Genomic DNA, 24,264 nt, shown 5'->3' on the forward strand with positions numbered 1-24,264 from the left:
AGTCATTGTCTGGTGTTGACGGGATGGAAGGTGGGTCTTCCAGAGCTGCCAGTCACAATCTCCTGCTACTCCAGTCTGGTGTCGCTCATAAACTGGTCCACATACGTGACTTCTGACCTGTCCCTTCTGCTGGACCTATGAGGTAGTAATGGGTATGAAATAATGATAAGAACGCAAAAGTAAGTCAAAAGGTCTTTGAAATCCAATAGATGTCTTAGTGAATGGCTATCAATTATAATTCATGTTTGAACATGTTCCTACTTTTAGTAAATCTGTTATTAAAGTGGTCAGGCCAGAGGAAGGGTGGAGGTGGAGGGCAACAGGCAAACATGTCATGTCCCATCACAAGACTATGCTCATGTGGTTAGCAATCACATTTCTTATGCTTAAACTACTCACTAGAAGTCACACATCTGTTCCAGCAGATCTGACAGTTTTGTTGTTTGGTTGGGGTGATTTAGGCCATATCTATTCTCTACCAGAGCGAGGTATGACATCAGATTAGAAAATGAGTACTGTGTGACGAGTTGTTCTTGTTGGTTCCCTCAGCACAAACTGAATGGATTTCTGTGTGGGTTTCTTGTTAATGCAGCACAATTATTTAATATTATACTGATAAATAACACAGGCTACTTTGTACTGTAACATTATCTTCTCAGTTTCAGTTCTGAAACTGTCATTTTCAGTCATGTGTTCGGGCTTGTGCCCATTTTATTTTATTTAACTAGGCAAGTCAATAAAGAACAAAATCTTATTTACAATGACAGCCTACCGGGGAACAGTGGGTTAACTGTTCAGGGGCAGAACGACAGATTTTTACCTTGTCAACTCAGGAATTAGATCCAGCAATTTTATGGTTTCTGGCCCAAAGCTCTAACCACTAGGCTACCTGCAGCCCGTTTTGAAATGTCCCATCTCCTACTTTACCTGACACCCAAAATAATGCCATTTTGGTCGAAAAATCTGTTTCAGATATTGTCCTATATTCCTTTGCACAGCCTTTTGTTGTTTAATTTCTGGGAGAGTTACAGGGTGTTTGACGCCATCGTGTGGTATGTTGATGAATTGAAAACCAATAAATACATTTATGACGGCACAGTCCTACGTTACTCTGCCACGATCCACGTTCAAAACAACTGGTAACTCGGAATTCTCTTCCGATTCTGGTGCGTTCAAAACAACTGGGAACTCGGAAAAAACGAGCACCGAATGGGTAAATTGATGTGAACGGTCATCCAACTCGGGAACTTGGGCCTCTTACTAGAGCTCCGACTTTCCGACCTAAACATCACTAACGTCATGATTTGACCTCGTATTTTTCAGAGTTCCCAGTTGTTTTGAGAATGAGTTTACAAACGATGGTTTGAGACCCACAAATCAAAAGGATTGTATCTATTTGGTGGGTCATAAAAATGCCAAAAGGTTTTACGGGGCGGATCACAAACCTACGTTTAGTTTGTTATACACATTTAAGAGGGGATCACACCCTTGTATCGTGTACTGTGTAATGTATTGCTGATAATTGTGTAAGAATTTGACTCAAATGCAATGGTTCTAAATCCCCAGGACACATGTCACTCACATGGTCCTGACATCATTGATGACGCTGCGGGAATAATGCTTTGTGGCTTGTTATAAGCATGCATGAGCCTTTATAATAATCCTTATAAGGCTTTTATACTATGTTACGTCTCTATATGTATGGAATTGTTAGATCATTGTGAGGTGATAACACCACATTTTAAGTGGCAACAAGGTAGTGTCAAGTCAGTGAGAAATGCTGGACCAATTAAAAGACTCAGGTGCACTTCACTACATGTCCCATCATGCACATCGAAGGGGGCGTAGTCGCTCTAAGTACATGGCAAATTCCTGCAGACAGTGAGGATGAAGAGCTCTTAATCAGTAGATTAAAGCCATTTAATTGATTATTTTGATGGTGCTAGTCGTTCTACCTTAAAACGATGACTTCAAAGGACCCGAGTGCATCAAATAGTGCCTTGCTTTATTTGATTTATCGGCATTTAAAGGAGAATGGTTACCAGAAGGCTGCAAACGTGCTGAAAAAACATGTCACTCAGGTATGTTTTGATACTATCCAACTGTTTTTTTTTCGTTTCTCATTAAACCTATATTAGCACATAATGTATTTGACCATTTTGAAATATGTGTGGTTATCCAGGATTTAAGTAGTGTAATTTAATATTAGGTGAGATTTGCTTTAATTATTTTCAATATTTTGTATCTGAATAAACCTACATTTATGTAAATGTTTGCAATTGACTTTCCCTTTGAATGGTGCGTCTTTCTGAATCTCTACCTTGGATTTAGTCAGCCATAACTGATGTAGAACATTATGTAACAGTTGAACACACGTTGGGGCCATGAATGGTGGCACTGTACATTTTGTGAAATGCGCACCATTGTCGTTGTTGCGAAATGATCTTCGTCTACTTGTTTTTCAGATTAATAAATGTATTTACAGCAATTGTAAATGTATTCAGTTGTCTTTAATACTTTTTCCAAAATGTATAGAGACGTATTTAATATAAAATACTCTACATCATTCATCATGCATTTATGCTTTTGGTGACCTATAGATGGAAGCACCAGAAGAGATCACCTCTTTACATGACATCTACACAAGTTGGACCAAGTAAGTATAGTATAATATGTCATATTCGTTTAGTTTGCCTCAGGCACATATTGTCATTATGCAGTGCCTATATAACATAATGTGGTTCAGAGCGTTGGGCCAGTAACTGAAAGGTCGCTGGTTTGAACCCTGAGCTTGACTAGGTGAAAAGAAATCTGCCAATGTGCCCTTGAGCAAGGCACTTAACCATAGTTGCTCCTGTAAGACACTCTGGATAAGAGCATCTACTAAATGACTTAAATGTAAACATGTCATGGCATCTTAAGGTAAATCATTTGTTATGTACTGCTGCCATAACACATTTTCAGGGTCTCGGAAATTGGACAAAACCCAAAACAAGAGCCTGAAGTGGATTCCACCACCCTGAAGAAGATTAAGGCCGATCCATCAACCAAAGAAGAAGAAGATGTGGACTCAAAACCAATTGGTAGGCTACCAGACCTCCTGCCCTACATTAAATATAATGTTCACAGTGTATCAAATCCACAAACTCTTAATCAACCAAAAAACAGCATTAAACTGTTCCACAGAGAAGATAGACTTGATACAATAAAACTTTATTGTCCATGTTATGACAAACAATGAAAATGTTTCTTCTGCTCCGTTCTCAACCTCCCTCTCAGAGGGCACACATAATTGAGACAAGCACTATGGCAAAGCTACATGGGTCAAGCTGAACAACGGTAGGGGAATGTTTTCAGGATGTGAACATAACAGCCCTCCAGTTGCCAGATCAATTCCCCCCTTTTCCAGCACCCTGGCCCGGAATTCGAATTGGCCACCCTTCAGCTACAGGCCCAACTCCTTAGCCGCTGGGCTACCTACCTCCCCATCTGGCATGCATAGTTGTATGTGATCAACAGTGTAAATTCAGCATTCCTCATTACTCAGCTGTTTTTCAGATTCTCTACCTCCTGCCCCCCACACACCCCAGGGTGCAACCCCAGAGAATGAGGAGCCGGTCCCACAGGATGAGGTGGGTAGATAGAGGAGGAGCTGTGATTTGGGTTGGGCCTTGGCACCAGAGATATATATATATTTACAGTGCCTTGCGAAAGTATTCGGCCCCCTTGAACTTTGCGACCTTTTGCCACATTTCAGGCTTCAAACATAAAGATATAAAACTGTATTTTTTTGTGAAGAATCAACAACAAGTGGGACACAATCATGAAGTGGAACGACATTTATTGGATATTTCAAACTTTTTTAACAAATCAAAAACTGAAAAATTGGGCGTGCAAAATTATTCAGCCCCCTTAAGTTAATACTTTGTAGCGCCACCTTTTGCTGCGATTACAGCTGTAAGTCGCTTGGGGTATGTCTCTATCAGTTTTGAACATCGAGAGACTGAATTTTTTTCCCATTCCTCCTTGCAAAACAGCTCGAGCTCAGTGAGGTTGGATGGAGAGTATTTGTGAACAGCAGTTTTCAGTTCTTTCCACATTCTCGATTGGATTCAGGTCTGGACTTTGACTTGGCCATTCTAACACCTGGATATGTTTATTTTTGAACCATTCCATTGTAGATTTTGCTTTATGTTTTGGATCATTGTCTTGTTGGAAGACAAATCTCCATACCAGTCTCAGGTCTTTTGCAGACTCCATCAGGTTTTCTTCCAGAATGGTCCTGTATTTGGCTCCATCCATCTTCCCATCAATGTTAACCATCTTCCCTGTCCCTGCTGAAGAAAAGCAGGCCCAAACCATGATGCTGCCACCACCGTGTTTGACAGTGGGGATGGTGTGTTCAGTGTGATGAGCTGTGTTGCTTTTACGCCAAACATAACGTTTTGCATTGTTGCCAAAAAGTTCAATTTTGGTTTCATCTGACCAGAGCACCTTCTTCCACATGTTTGGTGTGTCTCCCAGGTGGCTTGTGGCAAACTTTAAACAACACTTTTTATGGATATCTTTAAGAAATGGCTTTCTTCTTGCCACTCTTCCATAAAGGCCAGATTTGTGCAATGTACGACTGATTGTTGTCCTATGGACAGAGTCTCCCACCTCAGCTGTAGATCTCTGCAGTTCATCCAGAGTGATCATGGGCCTCTTGGCTGCATCTCTGATCAGTCTTCTCCTTGTATGAGCTGAAAGTTTAGAGGGACGGCCAGGTCTTGGTAGATTTGCAGTGGTCTGATACTCCTTCCATTTCAATATTATCGCTTGCACAGTGCTCCTTGGGATGTTTAAAGCTTGGGAAATCTTTTTGTATCCAAATCCGGCTTTAAACTTCTTCACAACAGTATCTCGGACCTGCCTGGTGTGTTCCTTGTTCTTCATGATGCTCTCTGCGCTTTTAACGGACCTCTGAGACTATCACAGTGCAGGTGCATTTATACGGAGACTTGATTACACACAGGTGGATTGTATTTATCATCATTAGTCATTTAGGTCAACATTGGATCATTCAGAGATCCTCACTGAACTTCTGGAGAGAGTTTGCTGCACTGAAAGTAAAGGGACTGAATAATTTTGCACGCCCAATTTTTCAGTTTTTGATTTGTTAAAAAAGTTTGAAATATCCAATAAATGTCTTTCCACTTCATGATTGTGTCCCACTTGTTGTTGATTCTTCACAAAAAAATACAGTTTTATATATTTATGTTAGAAGCCTGAAATGTGGCAAAAGGTCGCAAAGTTCAAGGGGGCCGAATACTTTCGCAAGGCACTGTATATATATGTGTGTGTGTGTGTGGTGTGTAGAGATTTTTGTTACGACAATACAGCCTTTTGGGGACTTGAATAGGTTTGGATTAGCAAATTGAAGATTGTTTTAAGCATCCTAGAAACATTTAACAATCATAACACAGATATAATACAGTATGTATAGTTATTTAGCTCCATTTGATATAGTTGCTGACTACTGACATTCCGATTTCTGTGTCATTATCGAAGTTGTCATCTACTCCAGTCAGTAACGGGACAGTGGAAACATCAGCCCCTGTACCAGCGGGCACCCCTTTAAAACCAGCAGTGAGCTCAGACAGTGACTCTGAGAGCAAGGAGGAGATTCCCCTCACACAGGTGAAACATGGTGTTCCATTTGGAGGATAAAGGCTTTCTTGATAAATGAGGTATATACATTATATGAAATTGACTGTGTATCCCATGTGTCTGAATGCTTACCTCTCTTCCAGGGAGATACTGTCACCCCAAAGGCCTCTTCAGCTGTCCCTACCACCACGCCCTCAAAACATGTAGACGGGAACAACGAATCAGACAGTGAGAATGAGATTCATCCATCACAGGTGAGGGGTCTTACGACAATTGTGTTATATCTACATTTTGTAAAATTCAGATTTATGAAATGTTTACTCTGTGTATTTCAGACTGTTGTCATTCCCAGTAAGGCCTCAGCTCCCAGTAAGACTCCAGCCATCCCCACAGCTCCCAGTAAAGCAGAGAGTTCAGACAGTGAAGAGGAGGTTACTGTCAAGGTATGTCACACCTGAATCGTTTTAAATAAAATTAATTTCAGCTAAATTATTGGACTGGTAATGGTTACTCCTAGGTAATAGCATGGTTATTCAACAACGCCTGAATGCCAAGCATTTGTCTTTCCATCTTCACTCTTCTGTGTTTTTAGAAACTGGCATCTACGGCTGCTCTTATGAAACCAGCCAAGGCGATCCCAGCAGCCCCAGTGAAGCCCAGTGTAGTCACCCCCAGTCAGGCTACAGCTGGTCCCAAGACTCCTGCTGCAGGGAAGAAAACACAGAGCTCTGACAGCGACAGCTCTGACTCAGACAGTGAGGAGGAGGCTCCTAAAAAGGTGAATCCTAATGAAACCTGACTACAGTAATGCTCTCACACAAATTTAAGCTTGAGTCTGAAATATATTCTATGACATACAAGCTTGAAAGTCATATAATAAAAACTCTGAGCACAATGATTGGTGACTTCCTGAACTTCCTTTGACCTATTGTACAGTATTTTTTTATGAATCAACTTTAACAGTAGAGATACACAGGCAACCATATCTGTCGTCCAGTCACTGTAATGATGTGTGTGAACATTGGCATAGACATTATTATAGTCCTCTAAATTCACAGTTAACACCCCCGTGGACAGTTTGTATTTGGCAGGGCTGTACTGCTCCTCTGTCTTTGTGTTGAAGCAGTGATCCATGGTCCTGTAACTCTGTTTGGACAGGGTCAATCCCCTTGGCTCTAGCCTGACAAGCTCTATAATGGCGCTCAGCTTCGAGTGGCTGTCTGTGACACCGACCAGGAAACATGGTTCTCATACCATGTTTAATTTGTCTCTGTTCCAGAAACCTGTGGCGACACCCAAAGCCAAGCCTGTGGCTGCAACTCTGGTCAAGGCAGAAGCAGGGAAATCCACCCCTATTAAAAAACCAACAAACAGCTCAGACAGTGACAGTGATGACACTGAGGAGGAGGCTCCTGTAAAGGTAGGTCACAACTGACTAATATCATGCTACCCTGTCCTATAGCAAGTTTATTTTCTTGAAGAGCTTGATATAATTATTTGTTTCAGAAATCAACACAGACCCTGAAAGCTGCTCCTGTGAAACCAGCCAAGGCGATCCCAGCAGCCCCAGTGAAGCCCAGTGTAGTCACCCCCAGTCAGGCTAAAGCTGGTCCCAAGACTCCTGCTGCAGGGAAGAAAGCACAGAGCTCTGACAGCGACAGCTCTGACTCAGACAGTGAAGATGAGTTAACTGTAAAGGTAAGTCACACCTGAGAAATAGTAATTAAACCATTTCTTGTCACTAATAAAAACAAATATTGAGTTGGTTTTATTCCTGATATAATACCTTGATATATTTTTTTGTTTCAAAAATCAACACAGACCCTAAAATCTGCTCCTGTGAAACCAGCCAAGGCGATCCCAGCAGCCCCAGTGAAGCCCAGTGTAGTCACCCCCAGTCAGGCTAAAGCTGCTGCCAAGACTCCTGCTGCAGAGAAGAAAGCACAGAGCTCTGACAGCGACAGCTCTGATTCAGACAGTGAAGATGAGTTAACTGTAAAGGTAAGTCACACTTGAGAAATACACTGAACAAAAATATAAATGCAACATGTAAAGTGAGGGTCCCATGTTTCATGAGGTGAAATAAAAGATCCCAGTAATGTTCCGTACGCACTAAAAGCTTATTTGTCTCTTTTTGTGCACAAATTTGTTTACATCCCTGTTAGTGAGCATTTCTCCTTTGCCAGGATAATCCACCCACCTGACTGGTGTGGCATATCAATATTCTGGGTAAACAGCATGATAATTACACAGGTGCACCTTGTGCTGGCGACAATAAAAGGCTTAAAATGTGCAGTTTTGTCACACAAAACAATGCCACACATGTCTCAAGTTCTGAGGGAGCGTGCAATTGGTATGCAGATTGCAGGAATGTTCACCAGAGCTGTTGCCATAGAATTGAATGTTAATTTCTCTACCATAAGCTGCCTCCAATGTCATTTTGGAGTATTTGGCAGTACATCCAACCAGCCTCACAGCGGCAGACAATGTGTAACCATGCCAGCCCAGGACCTCCACAACCGGCTTCTTCACCTGCCGGATCGTCTGAGGAGGGTGGGGTGCTGAGGAGTATTTCTGTCTGCAAAAGCCCTTTTGTGTTGAAAAACTCATTCTGATTGGCTGGGCCTAGCTCCCTGGTGGGTGGGCCTGGCTGCCAAATGGATGGGCCTATGCCCTCCAAGGCCCACGCATGGCTGCACCACTGCCCAGTCATGTTAAATCCATAGATTAGGGCTTAATCAATTGATTTCAATTGATGGATTTCCTTTTATGAAGTGTAACTCAGTAAAATCTTTGAAATTGTTGCATGTTGCGTTCATATTTTTGTTCAGTATAGTAATTAAACCATTTCTTGTCACTAATAAAAACAAATATTGAGTTGGTTTTATTCCTGATATAATGCCTTGATATATTTTTTTGTTTCAGAAATCAACACAGACCCTGAAAGCTGCTCCTGTGAAACCAGCCAAGGCGATCCCAGCAGCCCCAGTGAAGCCCAGTATAGTCACCCCCAGTCAGGCTACAGCTGCTCCCAAGACTCCTGCTGCAGGGAAGAAAGCACAGAGCTCTGACAGCGACAGCTCTGACTCAGACAGTGAAGATGAGTTAACTGTAAAGGTAAGTCACACCTGAGAAATAGTAATTAAACCATTTCTCCTTGTCACTAATAAAAACAAATATTGAGTTGGTTTTATTCCTGATATAATACCTTGATATATTTTTTTGTTTCAGAAATCAACACAGACCCTGAAATCTGCTCCTGTAAAACCAGCCAAGGCAATCCCAGCAGCCCCAGTGAAGCCCAGTGTAGTCACCCCCAGTCAGGCTAAAGCTGCTGTCAAGTCTCCTGCTGCAGAGAAGAAAGCACAGAGCTCTGACAGTGACAGCTCTGACTCAGACAGTGAGGAGGAGGCTCCTAAGGTTTGTAAAATAATCCTACTATATAGATCCCATTTACTGTACAACGCACAACTTGATCTACTGTAGGTCATAGGAAGTGCCATAGACCATAAACACCAAAAGTCATTACTTCTGTGATAGTCTCCAGATCTGCATCTGCTCTCGCCCTAAGACCAAGCTGGGGGAAGCTGCTCCAGTCAAGGCTGTAGCAGTGAAATCACCAGAACCAGTGAAGTCCAGCAAACTAGATATCACTCCCTCAAAACCAGCAGAGAGCTCAGACAGTGACAGCAGTGAGGAGGACATTCCTTTCACGCAGATGAAAGAATATTTGCACTATTAGAACACGCAAACAGCTTTTTTTCTGTGGAATCATGTCTCGAAAATGTACAACTATAATGTTGTTTATTGACACTTCTCTGTGTGGATTTGTGTTTCAGACTCCTGCTACAGTCATAGAGGCAGCTCCCAGTAAGGCCTCAGCTCCCCGTAAGACTACAGCCCCCCCTACAGCTCCCAGTAAGGCCTCAGCTCCCAGTAAGACTCCAGCCACACTTACAGCTCCCAGTAAAGCAGAGACCTCAGACAGTGAAGAGGAGGTTACTGTCAAGGTATGTCACACTTGAGAAATAGTCATTCAACCACTTCCCCTTGTCAATAAGAAAAACAAATATTGAGTTGTTTTATTTCTGAAATAATTATTTGTTCCAGAAACCTGCACAGACACCCAAAGCTGCTCCTGTGAAAACAGCCAAGGCGAGCCCAGCAGCCCCAGTGAAACCCAGTGCAGTCACCCCCAGTCAGGCTAAAGCTGCTCCCAAGACTCCTGCTGCAGGGAAGAAAACACAGAGCTCTGACAGCGACAGCTCTGACTCAGACAGTGAGGAGGAGGCTCCTGTAAAGGTCTGTATCATATGCCAGAAATATATGATTTGATAGTGGTGTTAATCCTGTGATAATACTGAGGATAAATTGGTGTATAATCCTAGAACTTTCTCAAACCTGAATCTACTACCAAGCAGAAAACCACCCCAGTCTCAACCCCAAGCAAGGCCAAAGCCTCTCCTAAGACTCCAGCAGCAGCTGCTAAGATGGAGACTGACAGCTCAGATTCCTCTGACAGTGAGGATGAGGCTCCAGCCAGGCAGGCCCCTGCCAAGCCCACTCCCAGCCCGGTTAAAACCACACCCAAGACCCCTGCTGCAGCTAAGAAGGCCGACAGCTCGGACAGTGATGAGTCTGACACTGAGGAGGGCAAGCCAGCTAAAGTAAGTCACATGTTGTTAACCTGTTCTAATGTGTTTTTGGTGATGATTTGGTGTCTGCAGTTGTACCTATATTCTGTTTATTTGTTTTTGTTTCTACAGAAGGTCACTGCTACTTTTGTAGCCAAACTTTCAACTCCAGTACAGGAGGAGGACAAAGATTCCTCAGACAGTGAGGATGAAGAAGCACCATTGGTCAGTCTCATAGCCCATCAAATTTAACTAGGGCTGTCCCGGACTAATACAAATCTTTGTCGACCGAAAGTTGTCTGGTCCAAAAAGAACGTTGTATTTTTCCATATATAGACACACCCTATGTGTTTTAATAAAAATAACTTTATGCATTGAGCTTGTCTGAGGCTTAAAGCTTATGGTTTGATGAAATAAGAAAAATGCCTCATGATGGCGCCAAAGATCTAGATAACCAGATAGAGAACCTGACTCCACTATTCTCCTCCCTCTCCTGCTGGCTTTCACAGGTTCTGCCATTACTCTCCTGAAGTTGCCAGTAATAGGCTACATGAGGAGTCGGTAACCTTTTTTCATGTGGAATGCAAATTTATCTTACCAATCCTACCCATCTGTGTGCCAGTTCATATGCACATTTTTATGAAACAGTTTAATTTATAATAACGGCTTCATATCTGAAAATCCTTGTCATGTGGTTAATAACAATTCTATCTAAATGAAAAAGATACTAACCTAAAAAGTAACCAACTATGTAAAATGTGTCTACATAAAGCCAACAAATAAAAACTGCAGCTTGCAGGTAGAAAGTATCCTGATAAAATAACTCTCCTATAATTGACATTGGCTACACATGGCCACTTAAATATAAATGGTACCAGCACCCAAAATGAGTACCGGAACATATTTCAGTCCAAGTCTATCACTGATAAGAAGTTATCATGTAGGCATATTTTATGATGTTTCAACTAGCTCAGAGCATGACATGTTTTGCTTTCACGCTAAGTGGTTATCAAAAGGGAGAGAGCTGGGGAGATTTTTCAGGTAGCCTATGGCCTACTATAGCCTACTATGGCCTACTTCTATTTGTGCGCGTCTTTACTCAACAAGGACAGGAGCGCTCCAAATAAAAGACAATGACTAAATTGACCAAACTCGTAAATGAAATGAAATTAACCAAAACGAGTTTCTCACAAGTGTAGCATAGGTTGTGCGCTCTGTTAATAATGTGTCCACTCCGACAATGACAATGGGAAGACTGGAATAATAATATTTAATGCATTAAAATAATTAACATAACCAGAGTAACAAACATTGTAGATTATAAATTCTAGGAATTAAAGGTAAATGTACTACTGGTGATATACAGTACCAGACAAAAGTTTGGACACACCTACTCATTCAAGGGTTTTTCTTCATTTTTACATTGAAGAATAGTAGTGAAGACATCAAAACTATGAAATAACACTTATGGAATCATGTAGTAACCAAAAAAGTGTTAAACAAATCCAAATAGATTTTAGATTCTTCAAGTTGCCACCCTTTGCCTTGATGACAGCTTTGCACACTCGTTGCATTCTCTCAACCAGCTTCACCTGAAATAATTTTCCAACAGTCTTGAAGGAGTTCCCACCAATGCTGAACACATGTTGGCTGCTTTTGATTCACTCTGCGGTCCTACTCATCCAAACCATCTCAATTGGGTTGAGGTCGGGTGATTGTGGAGGCCAGGTCATCTGATGCAGCACTTCATCACTCTCTTTAGTCAAATAGCCCTTACACAGCCTGGAGGTGTGTTGGGTCATTGTCCCGTTGAAAAACATATGATAGTCCCACTAAGTGCAAACCAGATGTTATGGTGTATCGCAGCAGAATGCTGTGGTAGCCATGCTGGTTAAGTGTGCTTTGAATTCTAAATAAGTCACTTAGTGTCACCAGCAAAGCACCCCCACACCAACACACCTCCTCCTCCATGCTTCACGGTGGGAACCACACATGCGGAGATCATCCGTTCACCTGCTCTGCATCTCACAAAAACACGGCGGTTGGAACCAAAAATCTCAAAGGACAGATTTCCACCGTTCTAATGTCCATAGCTAGTGATTCTTGGCCAAATCAAGTCTCTTCCTCTTATTGGTGTCCTTTAGTAGTGGTTTCTTTTCAGCAATTCGACCATGAAGGCCTGATTCACGCAGTCTCCTCTGAACAGTTGATGTTGAGATGTGTCTGTTACTTGAACTCTGTGAAGCATTTATTTGGGCAGCAATTTCTGAGTCTGGTAACTGAATGAACGTATCCTCTGCAGCAGAGGTATCTCTGGGTCTTCCTTTCCTGTGGTGGTCCTCATGAGAGCCAGTTTCATCATAGCGCTTGGTGGTTTTTGCGACTGCACTTGAAGAAACTTTCAAAGTTCTTAATTTTCTGGATTGACTGACCTTCATGTCTTAAAGTAATGATGGACTGTCGTTTCTATTTGCTTATTTGAGCTGTTCTTGCCATAATATGGACTTGTTTTTTTACCAAATATGGCTATCTTCTGTATACCACCCCTACCTTGTCACAACACAATGCGTTTGAGCCAATCAGTTAAGAAGGAAAGAAATTCCACAAATTAACTTTTAACAAGGCACACTTGTTAATTGAAAGGCATTCCAGGTGACTACCTCATGAAGTTGGTTGAGAGAATGCAAAGAGTGTGCAAAGCTGTCGTCAAGGCAAAGGGTGGCTACTTTGAAGAATCTCAAATATAAAATATATTTTGATTTGTTTGACACTTTTGTTTACTACATGATTCCATATGTGTTATTTCATATTTTTGATGTCTTCACTACTTTTCTACAATGTAGAAAATAGTACAAAATAAAGAAAAACCCTGGAATGAGTAGGTGTGTCCAAATTTTTAACTGGTACTGTTTAGTCGAGCAGTAACAAATATATACAATCTCGGTCCACCAACAGCCAAACAATCGACCAATCAACTAATTGGGGTCAGCCCTAAATTAAACTGATAATTACTGTGCATATCAAAGTGAAAATGTTTGGCAGTGGCATTTATTATATAAACTTCAAATTGACCTTGTATTTTATCTGTGCTTATGAATCTGACGTATGTGACCAGAAACCAGAATCCACACCATCTGAGAAATCTGTCACGCAAACCCAGGTAACGCCTCCTGCTGGCAAGGAGGGAGGTACAGAGGAACACATTCCAGCAGAGGTACGTACGGTATGGACGATGTAGGGATGTCATGGAACACATTCCAGCAGAGGTATGTACGGTATGGACGATGTAGGGATGTCATGGAACACAGTCCAGAAGAGGTATGGACGATGTAGGGATGTCATGGAACACAGTCCAGCAGAGGTATGTACGGTATGGACAATGTAGGGATGTCATGGAACACATTCCAGCAGAGGTACGTACGGTATGGACGATGTAGGGATGTCATGGAACACATTCCAGCAGAGGTATGTACGGTATGGACGATGTAGGGATGTCATGGAACACAGTCCAGAAGAGGTATGGACGATGTAGGGATGTCATGGAACACAGTCCAGCAGAGGTATGTACGGTATGGACAATGTAGGGATGTCATGGAACACAGTCCAGCAGAGGTGTGTACGGTATGGACAATGTAGGGATGTCATGGAACACAGTCCAGCAGAGGTGTGTACGGTATGGACGATGTAGGGATGTCATGGAACACAGTCCAGCAGAGGTACGTACGGTATGGACGATGTAGGGATGTCATGGAACACAGTCCAGCAGAGGTACGTACGGTATGGACGATGTAGGGATGTCATGGAACACAGTCCAGCAGGTATGTACGGTATGGACGATGTAGGGATGTCATGGAACACAGTCCAACTGGTATGTACTGTATGGGAGATGTAGGGATGTCATGGAACACAGTCCAATGGGTATGTACTGTATGGGAGATGTAGGGATGTCATGGAACACAGTCCAATGGGTATGTACTGTATGAGAGATGTAGGGATGTCATGGAACACAGTCCAATGGGTATGTACTGTATGGGAGATGTAGGGATGTCATGGGACACAGTCCAACTGGTATGTACTGTATGGGAGATGTAGGGATGTCATGGAACACAGTCCAACTGGTATGTACTGTATGGGAGATGTAGGGATGTCATGGAACACAGTCCAATTGGTATGTACTGTATGGGAGATGTAGGGATGCCATGGAACACAGTCCAACGGGTATGTACTGTATGGGAGATGTAGGGATGTCATGGAACACAGTCCAACGGGTATGTACTGTATGGGAGATGTAGGGATGTCATGGAACACAGTCCAACGGGTATGTACTGTATGGGAGATGTAGGGATGTCATGGAACACAGTCCAGCAGAGGTATGTACGGTATGGACGATGTAGGGATGTCATGGAACACAGTCCAACAGGTATGTACGGTATGGACGATGTAGAGATGTCATGGAACACAGTCCAATGGGTATGTACTGTATGGGAGATGTAGGGATGTCATGGAACACAGTCCAACTGGTATGTACTGTATGGGAGATGTAGGGATGTCATGGAACACAGTCCAACTGGTATGTACTGTATGGGAGATGTAGGGATGTCATGGAACACAGTCCAATGGGTATGTACTGTATGGGAGATGTAGGGATGTCATGGAACACAGTCCAATGGGTATGTACTGTATGGGAGATGTAGGGATGTCATGGAACACAGTCCAACCGGTATGTACTGTATGGGAGATGTAGGGATGTCATGGAACACAGTCCAACTGGTATGTACTGTATGGGAGATGTAGGGATGTCATGGAACACAGTCCAACAGGTATGTACGGTATGGACGATGTAGAGATGTCATGGAACACAGTCCAATGGGTATGTACTGTATGGGAGATGTAGGGATGTCATGGAACACAGTCCAACTGGTATGTACTGTATGGGAGATGTAGGGATGTCATGGAACACAGTCCAACTGGTATGTACTGTATGGGAGATGTAGGGATGTCATGGAACACAGTCCAATGGGTATGTACTGTATGGGAGATGTAGGGATGTCATGGAACACAGTCCAATGGGTATGTACTGTATGGGAGATGTAGGGATGTCATGGAACACAGTCCAATGGGTATGTACTGTATGGGAGATGTAGGGATGTCATGGAACACAGTCCAACGGGTATGTACTGTATGGGAGATGTAGGGATGTCATGGAACACAGTCCAGCAGAGGTATGTACGGTATGGACGATGTAGGGATGTCATGGAACACAGTCCAACAGGTATGTACGGTATGGACGATGTAGAGATGTCATGGAACACAGTCCAATGGGTATGTACTGTATGGGAGATGTAGGGATGTCATGGAACACAGTCCAACTGGTATGTACTGTATGGGAGATGTAGGGATGTCATGGAACACAGTCCAACTGGTATGTACTGTATGGGAGATGTAGGGATGTCATGGAACACAGTCCAACTGGTATGTACGGTATGGACGATGTAGGGATGTCATGGAACACAGTCCAGCAGAGGTATGTACGGTATGGACGATGTAGGGATGTCATGGAACACAGTCCAACTGGTATGTACTGTATGGGAGATGTAGGGATGTCATGGAACACAGTCCAACTGGTATGTACGGTATGGACGATGTAGGGATGTCATGGAACACAGTCCAGCAGAGGTATGTACGGTATGGACGATGTAGGGATGTCATGGAACACAGTCCAGCAGGTATGTACGGTATGGACGATGTAGGGATGTCATGGAACACAGTCCAGCAGAGGTACGTACGGTATGGACGATGTAGGGATGTCATGGAACACAGTCCAGCAGAGGTATGTACGGTATGGACGATGTAGGGATGCCATGGAACACAGTCCAACTGGTATGTACTGTATGGGAGATGTAGGGATGTCATGGAACACAGTCCAACTGGTATGTATGGTATGGACGATGTAGGGATGTCATGGAACACAGTCCAGCAAGGTATGTACGGTATGGACGATGTAGGGATGTCATGGAACACAGTCCAACGGGTATGTACTGTATGGGAGATGTAGGGATGTCATGGAACACAGTCCAACTGGTATGTATGGTATGGACGATGTAGGGATGTCATGGAACACAGTCCAGCAAGGTATGTACGGTATGGACGATGTAGGGATGTCATGGAACACAGTCCAACGGGTATGTACTGTATGGGAGATGTAGGGATGTCATGGAACACAGTCCAACGGGTATGTACTGTATGGGAGATGTAGGGATGTCATGGAACACAGTCCAACGGGTATGTACTGTATGGGAGATGTAGGGATGTCATGGAACACAGTCCAACGGGTATGTACTGTATGGGAGATGTAGGGATGTCATGGAACACAGTCCAATGGGTATGTACTGTATGGGAGATGTAGGGATGTCATGGAACACAGTCCAATGGGTATGTACTGTATGGGAGATGTAGGGATGTCATGGAACACAGTCCAATGGGTATGTACTGTATGGGAGATGTAGGGATGTCATGGAACACAGTCCAACTGGTATGTACTGTATGGGAGATGTAGGGATGTCATGGAACACAGTCCAACTGGTATGTACTGTATGGGAGATGTAGGGATGTCATGGAACACAGTCCAATGGGTATGTACTGTATGGGAGATGTAGGGATGTCATGGAACACAGTCCAATGGGTATGTACTGTATGGGAGATGTAGGGATGTCATGGAACACAGTCCAATGGGTATGTACTGTATGGGAGATGTAGGGATGTCATGGAACACAGTCCAACCGGTATGTACTGTATGGGAGATGTAGGGATGTCATGGAACACAGTCCAACTGGTATGTACTGTATGGGAGATGTAGGGATGTCATGGAACACAGTCCAACAGGTATGTACGGTATGGACGATGTAGAGATGTCATGGAACACAGTCCAATGGGTATGTACTGTATGGGAGATGTAGGGATGTCATGGAACACAGTCCAACTGGTATGTACTGTATGGGAGATGTAGGGATGTCATGGAACACAGTCCAACTGGTATGTACTGTATGGGAGATGTAGGGATGTCATGGAACACAGTCCAATGGGTATGTACTGTATGGGAGATGTAGGGATGTCATGGAACACAGTCCAATGGGTATGTACTGTATGGGAGATGTAGGGATGTCATGGAACACAGTCCAATGGGTATGTACTGTATGGGAGATGTAGGGATGTCATGGAACACAGTCCAACGGGTATGTACTGTATGGGAGATGTAGGGATGTCATGGAACACAGTCCAGCAGAGGTATGTACGGTATGGACGATGTAGGGATGTCATGGAACACAGTCCAACAGGTATGTACGGTATGGACGATGTAGAGATGTCATGGAACACAGTCCAATGGGTATGTACTGTATGGGAGATGTAGGGATGTCATGGAACACAGTCCAACTGGTATGTACTGTATGGGAGATGTAGGGATGTCATGGAACACAGTCCAACTGGTATGTACTGTATGGGAGATGTAGGGATGTCATGGAACACAGTCCAACTGGTATGTACGGTATGGACGATGTAGGGATGTCATGGAACACAGTCCAGCAGAGGTATGTACGGTATGGACGATGTAGGGATGTCATGGAACACAGTCCAACTGGTATGTACTGTATGGGAGATGTAGGGATGTCATGGAACACAGTCCAACTGGTATGTACGGTATGGACGATGTAGGGATGTCATGGAACACAGTCCAGCAGAGGTATGTACGGTATGGACGATGTAGGGATGTCATGGAACACAGTCCAGCAGGTATGTACGGTATGGACGATGTAGGGATGTCATGGAACACAGTCCAGCAGAGGTACGTACGGTATGGACGATGTAGGGATGTCATGGAACACAGTCCAGCAGAGGTATGTACGGTATGGACGATGTAGGGATGCCATGGAACACAGTCCAACTGGTATGTACTGTATGGGAGATGTAGGGATGTCATGGAACACAGTCCAACTGGTATGCATGGTATGGACGATGTAGGGATGTCATGGAACACAGTCCAGCAAGGTATGTACGGTATGGACGATGTAGGGATGTCATGGAACACAGTCCAACGGGTATGTACTGTATGGGAGATGTAGGGATGTCATGGAACACAGTCCAACTGGTATGTATGGTATGGACGATGTAGGGATGTCATGGAACACAGTCCAGCAAGGTATGTACGGTATGGACGATGTAGGGATGTCATGGAACACAGTCCAACGGGTATGTACTGTATGGGAGATGTAGGGATGTCATGGAACACAGTCCAACGGGTATGTACTGTATGGGAGATGTAGGGATGTCATGGAACACAGTCCAACGGGTATGTACTGTATGGGAGATGTAGGGATGTCATGGAACACAGTCCAACAGGTATGTACTGTATGGGAGATGTAGGGATGTCATGGAACACAGTCCAATGGGTATGTACTGTATGGGAGATGTAGGGATGTCATGGACATTCTTTCTGGACTGCTAATTGTTCATTTTTCCACCAACACCATATTGGTTCCTTATTCATATTGCACTTCATGCCTTGACAGAAGGTTGAAGCTGTTCCAGTCATACCTACAACTGAAACAGCAGCTGAGGAAAACAGCAGTGATGATCCAACCGATATTGAAGGATCTCCTCCTGAAGGTACACCAGCCCAGACCTCACTCCTGTCATGTGTTGTTTTTTGGTGTTGACCATTTTGCTTGGTGTAGTTGCATTTTGGTTAGTTCTGTGTCTGTGGCTATCTATGACCTCCTCCTTTCCATGACAGTCCCTGAGGTGGACACCCCCCCTGCCTCTGGGCCAGAGAGTGCAAAGGAGGAGGAGGTCCCAGAGAGGCCCCAGAAGGTCCTAAAGACGGACACTTCTTCAGAGAAGCCCAAGACAGAGGATCAGATAGTGACCTCTACAACATCAGAGGACAAGAGTGACACCTCTGAACTCCCATCAGAAGCCCCTGCTACGGGTAAGACCAGCCATTTCTCCCCACCTGGTCTAGAAGAACCATACGTGGACTCCACTGACAACTTGGATCACTTTAGAGCTGAGGCCAGAAAAGGTACAGACCACACATCATAATGCAGTATCTAAATTAACAAAGGACAGGAACATAAGCTAAGTACAAATGAGTGTTCAACAAAAGTGAAACGCAGAGAGAGGACAGTCACAACACAAACACTGTTCATAAAGTTTGGGATGAAATAAAAAAGATATGACTTGCCATCATCTTGCAATGAAATAACTGAGAGGGAGAAAAACAAGCAAAATACAGTCAAACAAGTAAATTACCAGTCTTATGAAATGTATTTTAAATGTATCTTTAGCTGCTGAGATCAGAACTGCTTTAGAAGAGGAGTCAAAGGAGTGTGTTGACCCAGTTATCACCAATTCAGCATCTGAAGACTCTGAGGTAAGTAAAGTAATCAATGATGTAACCCTCTGTCTGAGGAGACACCCTGTGTCTGTGGAGACACCCTGTGTCTGAGGAGACACCCTGTGTCTGTGGAGAAACCCTGTGTCTGAGGAGACACCCTGTGTCTGTGGAGACACCCTGTGTCTGAGGAGACACCCTGTGTCTGAGGAGACACCCTGTGTCTGTGGAGACACCCTGTGTCTGAGGAGACACCCTGTGTCTGAGGAGACACCCTGTGTCTGAGGAGACACCCTGTGTCTGAGGAGACACCCTGTGTCTGAGGAGACACCCTGTGTCTGAGGAGACACCCTGTGTCTGAGGAGACACCCTGTGTCTGTGGAGACACCCTGTGTCTGAGGAGACACCCTGTGTCTGTGGAGACACCCTGTGTCTGTGGAGACACCCTCTGTCTGTGGAGAAACCCTGTGTCTGAGGAGACACCCTGTGTCTGTGGAGACACCCTGTGTCTGTGGAGACACCCTGTGTCTGTGGAGACACCCTGTGTCTGTGGAGACACCCTGTGTCTGTGGAGACACCCTGTGTCTGAGGAGACACCCTGTGTCTGTGGAGACACCCTGTGTCTGAGGAGACACCCTGTGTCTGTGGAGACACCCTGTGTCTGAGGAGACACCCTGTGTCTGAGGAGACACCCTGTGTCTGTGGAGACACCCTGTGTCTGAGGAGACACCCTGTGTCTGTGGAGACACCCTGTGTCTGAGGAGACACCCTGTGTCTGTGGAGACACCCTGTGTCTGAGGAGACACCCTGTGCACGGCTGATATGAAACAATAAATCAAAGTTACCAAATGCTTTGATCTAAACAATATTCTATTGTTGTTGCCCCTCTGTTTTTCGTCACCATGTAGCCTGAAAAAGTGACCATTGAGACAGCTGTTGAGACAATCCCCACAGAGACAGAGGAGCCAAACACTGATACCCCAACACCTGGATCAAAGAGGAAGAGGAGTAAAGAGACAACGGACGCAACTCCCAAGAAGAAGAAGATGAAGAAGAAGAAGGGGGAGGTTGAAGAGAATGGGCAGCCTGCAGTAGAGGAGGATGGGGATGAGTCCAGTCTGGCCACAAAGGGGTTGGAGCTGACTCCATCAGGTATAATATCCAGAGCTCTCTAACCCTGTTTCCGGAGAGCTACCATCCTGTAGGTTTACTTCAACCCTGTTCCTGGAAAGCTAGTGTCCTGTAGGGTTTAACTCCAACCCTAATGTAGCACACCTGATTCTAAAAAAGTAGCTGGTTGATAAGCTGAATCATGTTAGTTATAACTGGAGTTGGAGTTAAAACCTACAGGAGGGTAGATCTCCAGGAACAGGGTTGTAGTTAAAACCTACAGGAGCCCTGAGAGAAAGAGGCACAAGAGAAAGCTAATGATAATTCTACCTGGACCATAAACAACCCTTAACCACTACTAGGCAAAGGGTAGGGCTAGGGGTTGCCTTATATTACCTGCTAAATAACTGAATGTAACCTGTAACCATCATCTATAGTCAACATTTCTGTTACATCGATTTTCTCTGTTTTACAGACGATTCCAAGGTGGATACCACCCCGGCTTCAGAGTCTGGCTCCACCACTCTTGTTCTATCAGCAAAGTCACTCAAGAAAAGGAAAAGAAAGAGGGTGAAGAAAAGAAGAGGTGCGAAGGCCGAGAGGGAGTCACCGGAAGAGGACGAAAAAACAGACTTCGTCCCAAAAAATAAAAAAATAAAAAAGAGCAAGAAAAACACAGCATCCAACCTGACACCACCAACCAACAACCAGACCAAGAAAACTCCAAAGACCACAGCTGCTAAGAGGCCTCTTCCTCCCACCCCTGAGCCGGAGGAGCTAGAGACTCCCAAAAAGAAGAAGAAGAAGAACGTCGCAGAGAAAAGGAGCGCTGTGAAGGAAAATACAACTCCAGGCATTGAAACAAAGAAGAAAAAGAAGAAGGCTGCTAAAGCTGAAAACACTGTGAAAGACTCTGCAATCTCAACTCCTGAACCGAGCCTTACACCAGAGACCCCCAAAAACAAAAAGAGTAAGTGCAATGCGGGAGAAACAAGAAAGGTTGCTTCTCTAAGTATTAAGTTAATTTGTTGTGTGTTTCCATTATGATTGGGGTCTATAGAGAAAAACAAGCTGACAGAGAAAAAGGAGAAAATTAAAACTGCATGGAAAACACCAGTAAAAGCCTCAACAGGACCTTTGCCTAACACAGAAGTGACTAAGGTATGGGACAGAAACACTATCTGGGGCATAGGTGCATATCAATAGAAAATTATGAATTATGCAAATTGTGTTATTTGGATGCATAAAATAGTTATAATGGCACTGATATTTCCTTTTTTCTTTTTCTTAAGAAAAATAAGTCCTCCAAAAAGAAATAATCCAATGGTGAAATTTCAGGTACATATACATCATATGTTCTGTCATTTTCCCAGAGCCCAAAATGACTTACATCATTTCTCAAATCTAATGTTACTTTGCAGGAGATGGTGGATATCTTCGCCAGGGAATGAAGTGGAGCTGCCAACGTCAATCAGAAGACCACCTCGATCACACTGGTGCCTGAGGTTACAACCAAAAGAAGGGGAAACTGGAGTTCTGGCCTGTACATGTACTTAAGGTTCTACTCATGTATTTTAGGGGAACATCTGCATTGTGTTACTAACAACACAATCTATGTTTTAACCATATATTCTATAAGCTTGCTAAACCAGGCATGTATTGACATGAAAAAGGCAAAATAGTCATACCATTCTATTTGAAATGTTGAATAAACTGGACACAGAAACTAACACATTTGCACAGCCTGATGGAACGTAAACCCATCGTTAGTGTATTTGCCAAGTCCTAACCAATGATAAAACAATCATTAGGTATTAATATGTCCTTGGTCTAGCATTGCTGTCTTGATAATGTTGTAGGGTGTAGTACTCTTGCATGTTGTGGGTTTTCATTTCTGTTCTTTAAGCTGTGAACACTTCCACATAATTGTGTGTAAGGTAAGGGATTGTTAGGACTCAAAATGGGGAACACTTGTAGCAAATGTCACTCCAAATACTGTACTATGCACCTCACAAATCCTATTGCTGAGCCCATAGCCTTGTGTTTTAGCACTTATGTTAGACCCATACACCTATGCAGAGGAAGGTTCTGGGGGACCAGAGGAGGATAGCTGATCTGACTGACTCAGAGAATTTGCTGAACTCCCATGTTTACAAACCAGTATTTGTGTCACATTCTTGTGAAAACAAACTTTTCTTCCATTTGTCATTTTCTGATTGTTCATTATCAATAAAAAATGGTTTAATCTCTTAATCTGGTTTCTTTATTCATAAAAGTGAATATCTATAGCATGAATATAAAATCATATTGTTGCCAGCCACTTGTGTATGAACCTTTCAGTCCAAAGATGACTGGCCCGGTCAATTCTCTCAGACCATAATTGGGAGCATTGAACAGTGCTAGCCTTTGAGTTTGACAGTATCTTTTTAAATGTTTAACAATATATACACATGCCTATGAATAGAATGTAATTCATATGAATACAAACAATTAACAAACATATCAATGCAGCAGAATGTCACAAGTTAGTCCTCAGATTTATTAGAACAGCAATAGAGATTTATGTGATTACAAGTCCTTTACAATCCACACTCCATCTCAGTTGGAAAGGTGTCCTCGGGGGAGCTGGTCATGCTTATGATGTCAAAACTGTCTCCAGCACCTTAGCCACTTGGTCAGCATTCATGTTGTCAAGGGCCACACTGCTCTCCTTACCAAAATCTGCAATACAGGTACATGAACGAACCAAATGAATGCATGGCGGTAAACATTGCATTTGACTTGACATAGAGCGGTGACTGATGTGAGTCGCCTCGCTACTGAAACAATGCCCTCACCAGATCTTGCCCAAAGCTTAGGCTGAACACCTGAGCACTCCCTGATGAGGATGGGGAATGTGGGGTTTGCCTTCTTCAGTTCCACATAGTGCAGTTCCACAAAATCCCTGGAGAACATGGAATAATAAATAATCAAGTTAAATAACTTTTACAAAATTTTTTACTATACGAGTTCATAACACTGAAATAGCTAGCTAATAAACAAGGGTTTTCTATTTATATTAATAGTAAATGTTGAATATTAAGATACATAATAGAAACGATGTTGTAGAGCTGTAGTTAGATACATATGCATGACCTACAAATTATTTCAGATGAGTTTATTCTATATTAAATTGCGATTGTTCGCTAACTACTGTATGTTTACATGTAGCATATGCATGGCAGTATATTGTGCTCGCTATGAGGACAGAGTAGCTAACTATTTCGATTTCACGAAAATATGACTTGTCAAATTAATACAATTACCTTGCTCCTTGACTCGCAGGCGATGTCTGGCACAAATGTAGACGAATCTCTCGAAGGTTTTTAGCAAGGTTAGAGCCAACACCTCTTACTACGGAAGCGGCCATGATGGTTCACCAGCTTCAGATGAATGTTTCTAAACCCACCCACTCTCCATATCAACAAATCACATTCAAGAAGC

General features: G+C 43.3%; 2 protein-coding genes across 2 annotated transcripts; one reads left to right on the forward strand and one right to left on the reverse strand.

Annotated features, from left to right (window-relative positions):
* Nucleotides 1-1,853: 1,853 nt before the first annotated feature.
* Nucleotides 1,854-23,034, forward strand: LOC135544111 (nucleolar protein dao-5-like). The gene is made up of 26 exons (XM_064971499.1): nt 1,854-2,081; nt 2,601-2,656; nt 2,965-3,083; nt 3,559-3,632; nt 5,551-5,679; nt 5,793-5,903; nt 5,985-6,092; nt 6,242-6,427; nt 6,929-7,069; nt 7,156-7,347; nt 7,471-7,650; nt 8,575-8,766; nt 8,881-9,069; nt 9,489-9,659; nt 9,760-9,951; nt 10,071-10,316; nt 10,416-10,508; nt 13,399-13,497; nt 18,848-18,944; nt 19,072-19,266; nt 19,625-19,710; nt 20,580-20,823; nt 21,257-21,751; nt 21,842-21,942; nt 22,074-22,119; nt 22,203-23,034. The coding sequence occupies exons 1-25, from the start codon at nt 1,965-1,967 to the stop codon at nt 22,098-22,100; spliced, it is 3,840 nt and encodes a 1,279-aa protein (XP_064827571.1). The 5' UTR covers nt 1,854-1,964; the 3' UTR covers nt 22,101-22,119; nt 22,203-23,034.
* On the reverse strand, nt 23,022-24,232 carry LOC135544114 (NADH dehydrogenase [ubiquinone] 1 alpha subcomplex subunit 2-like). The gene is made up of 3 exons (XM_064971504.1): nt 24,087-24,232; nt 23,619-23,725; nt 23,022-23,502 (listed from the first exon to the last, which is right to left on the reverse strand). The coding sequence occupies exons 1-3, from the start codon at nt 24,188-24,190 to the stop codon at nt 23,417-23,419; spliced, it is 297 nt and encodes a 98-aa protein (XP_064827576.1). The 5' UTR covers nt 24,191-24,232; the 3' UTR covers nt 23,022-23,416.
* Nucleotides 24,233-24,264: the final 32 nt, after the last annotated feature.

Source organism: Oncorhynchus masou, chromosome 8, assembly GCF_036934945.1.
Source record: "Oncorhynchus masou masou isolate Uvic2021 chromosome 8, UVic_Omas_1.1, whole genome shotgun sequence".
Lineage (NCBI taxonomy): Eukaryota > Metazoa > Chordata > Actinopteri > Salmoniformes > Salmonidae > Oncorhynchus > Oncorhynchus masou.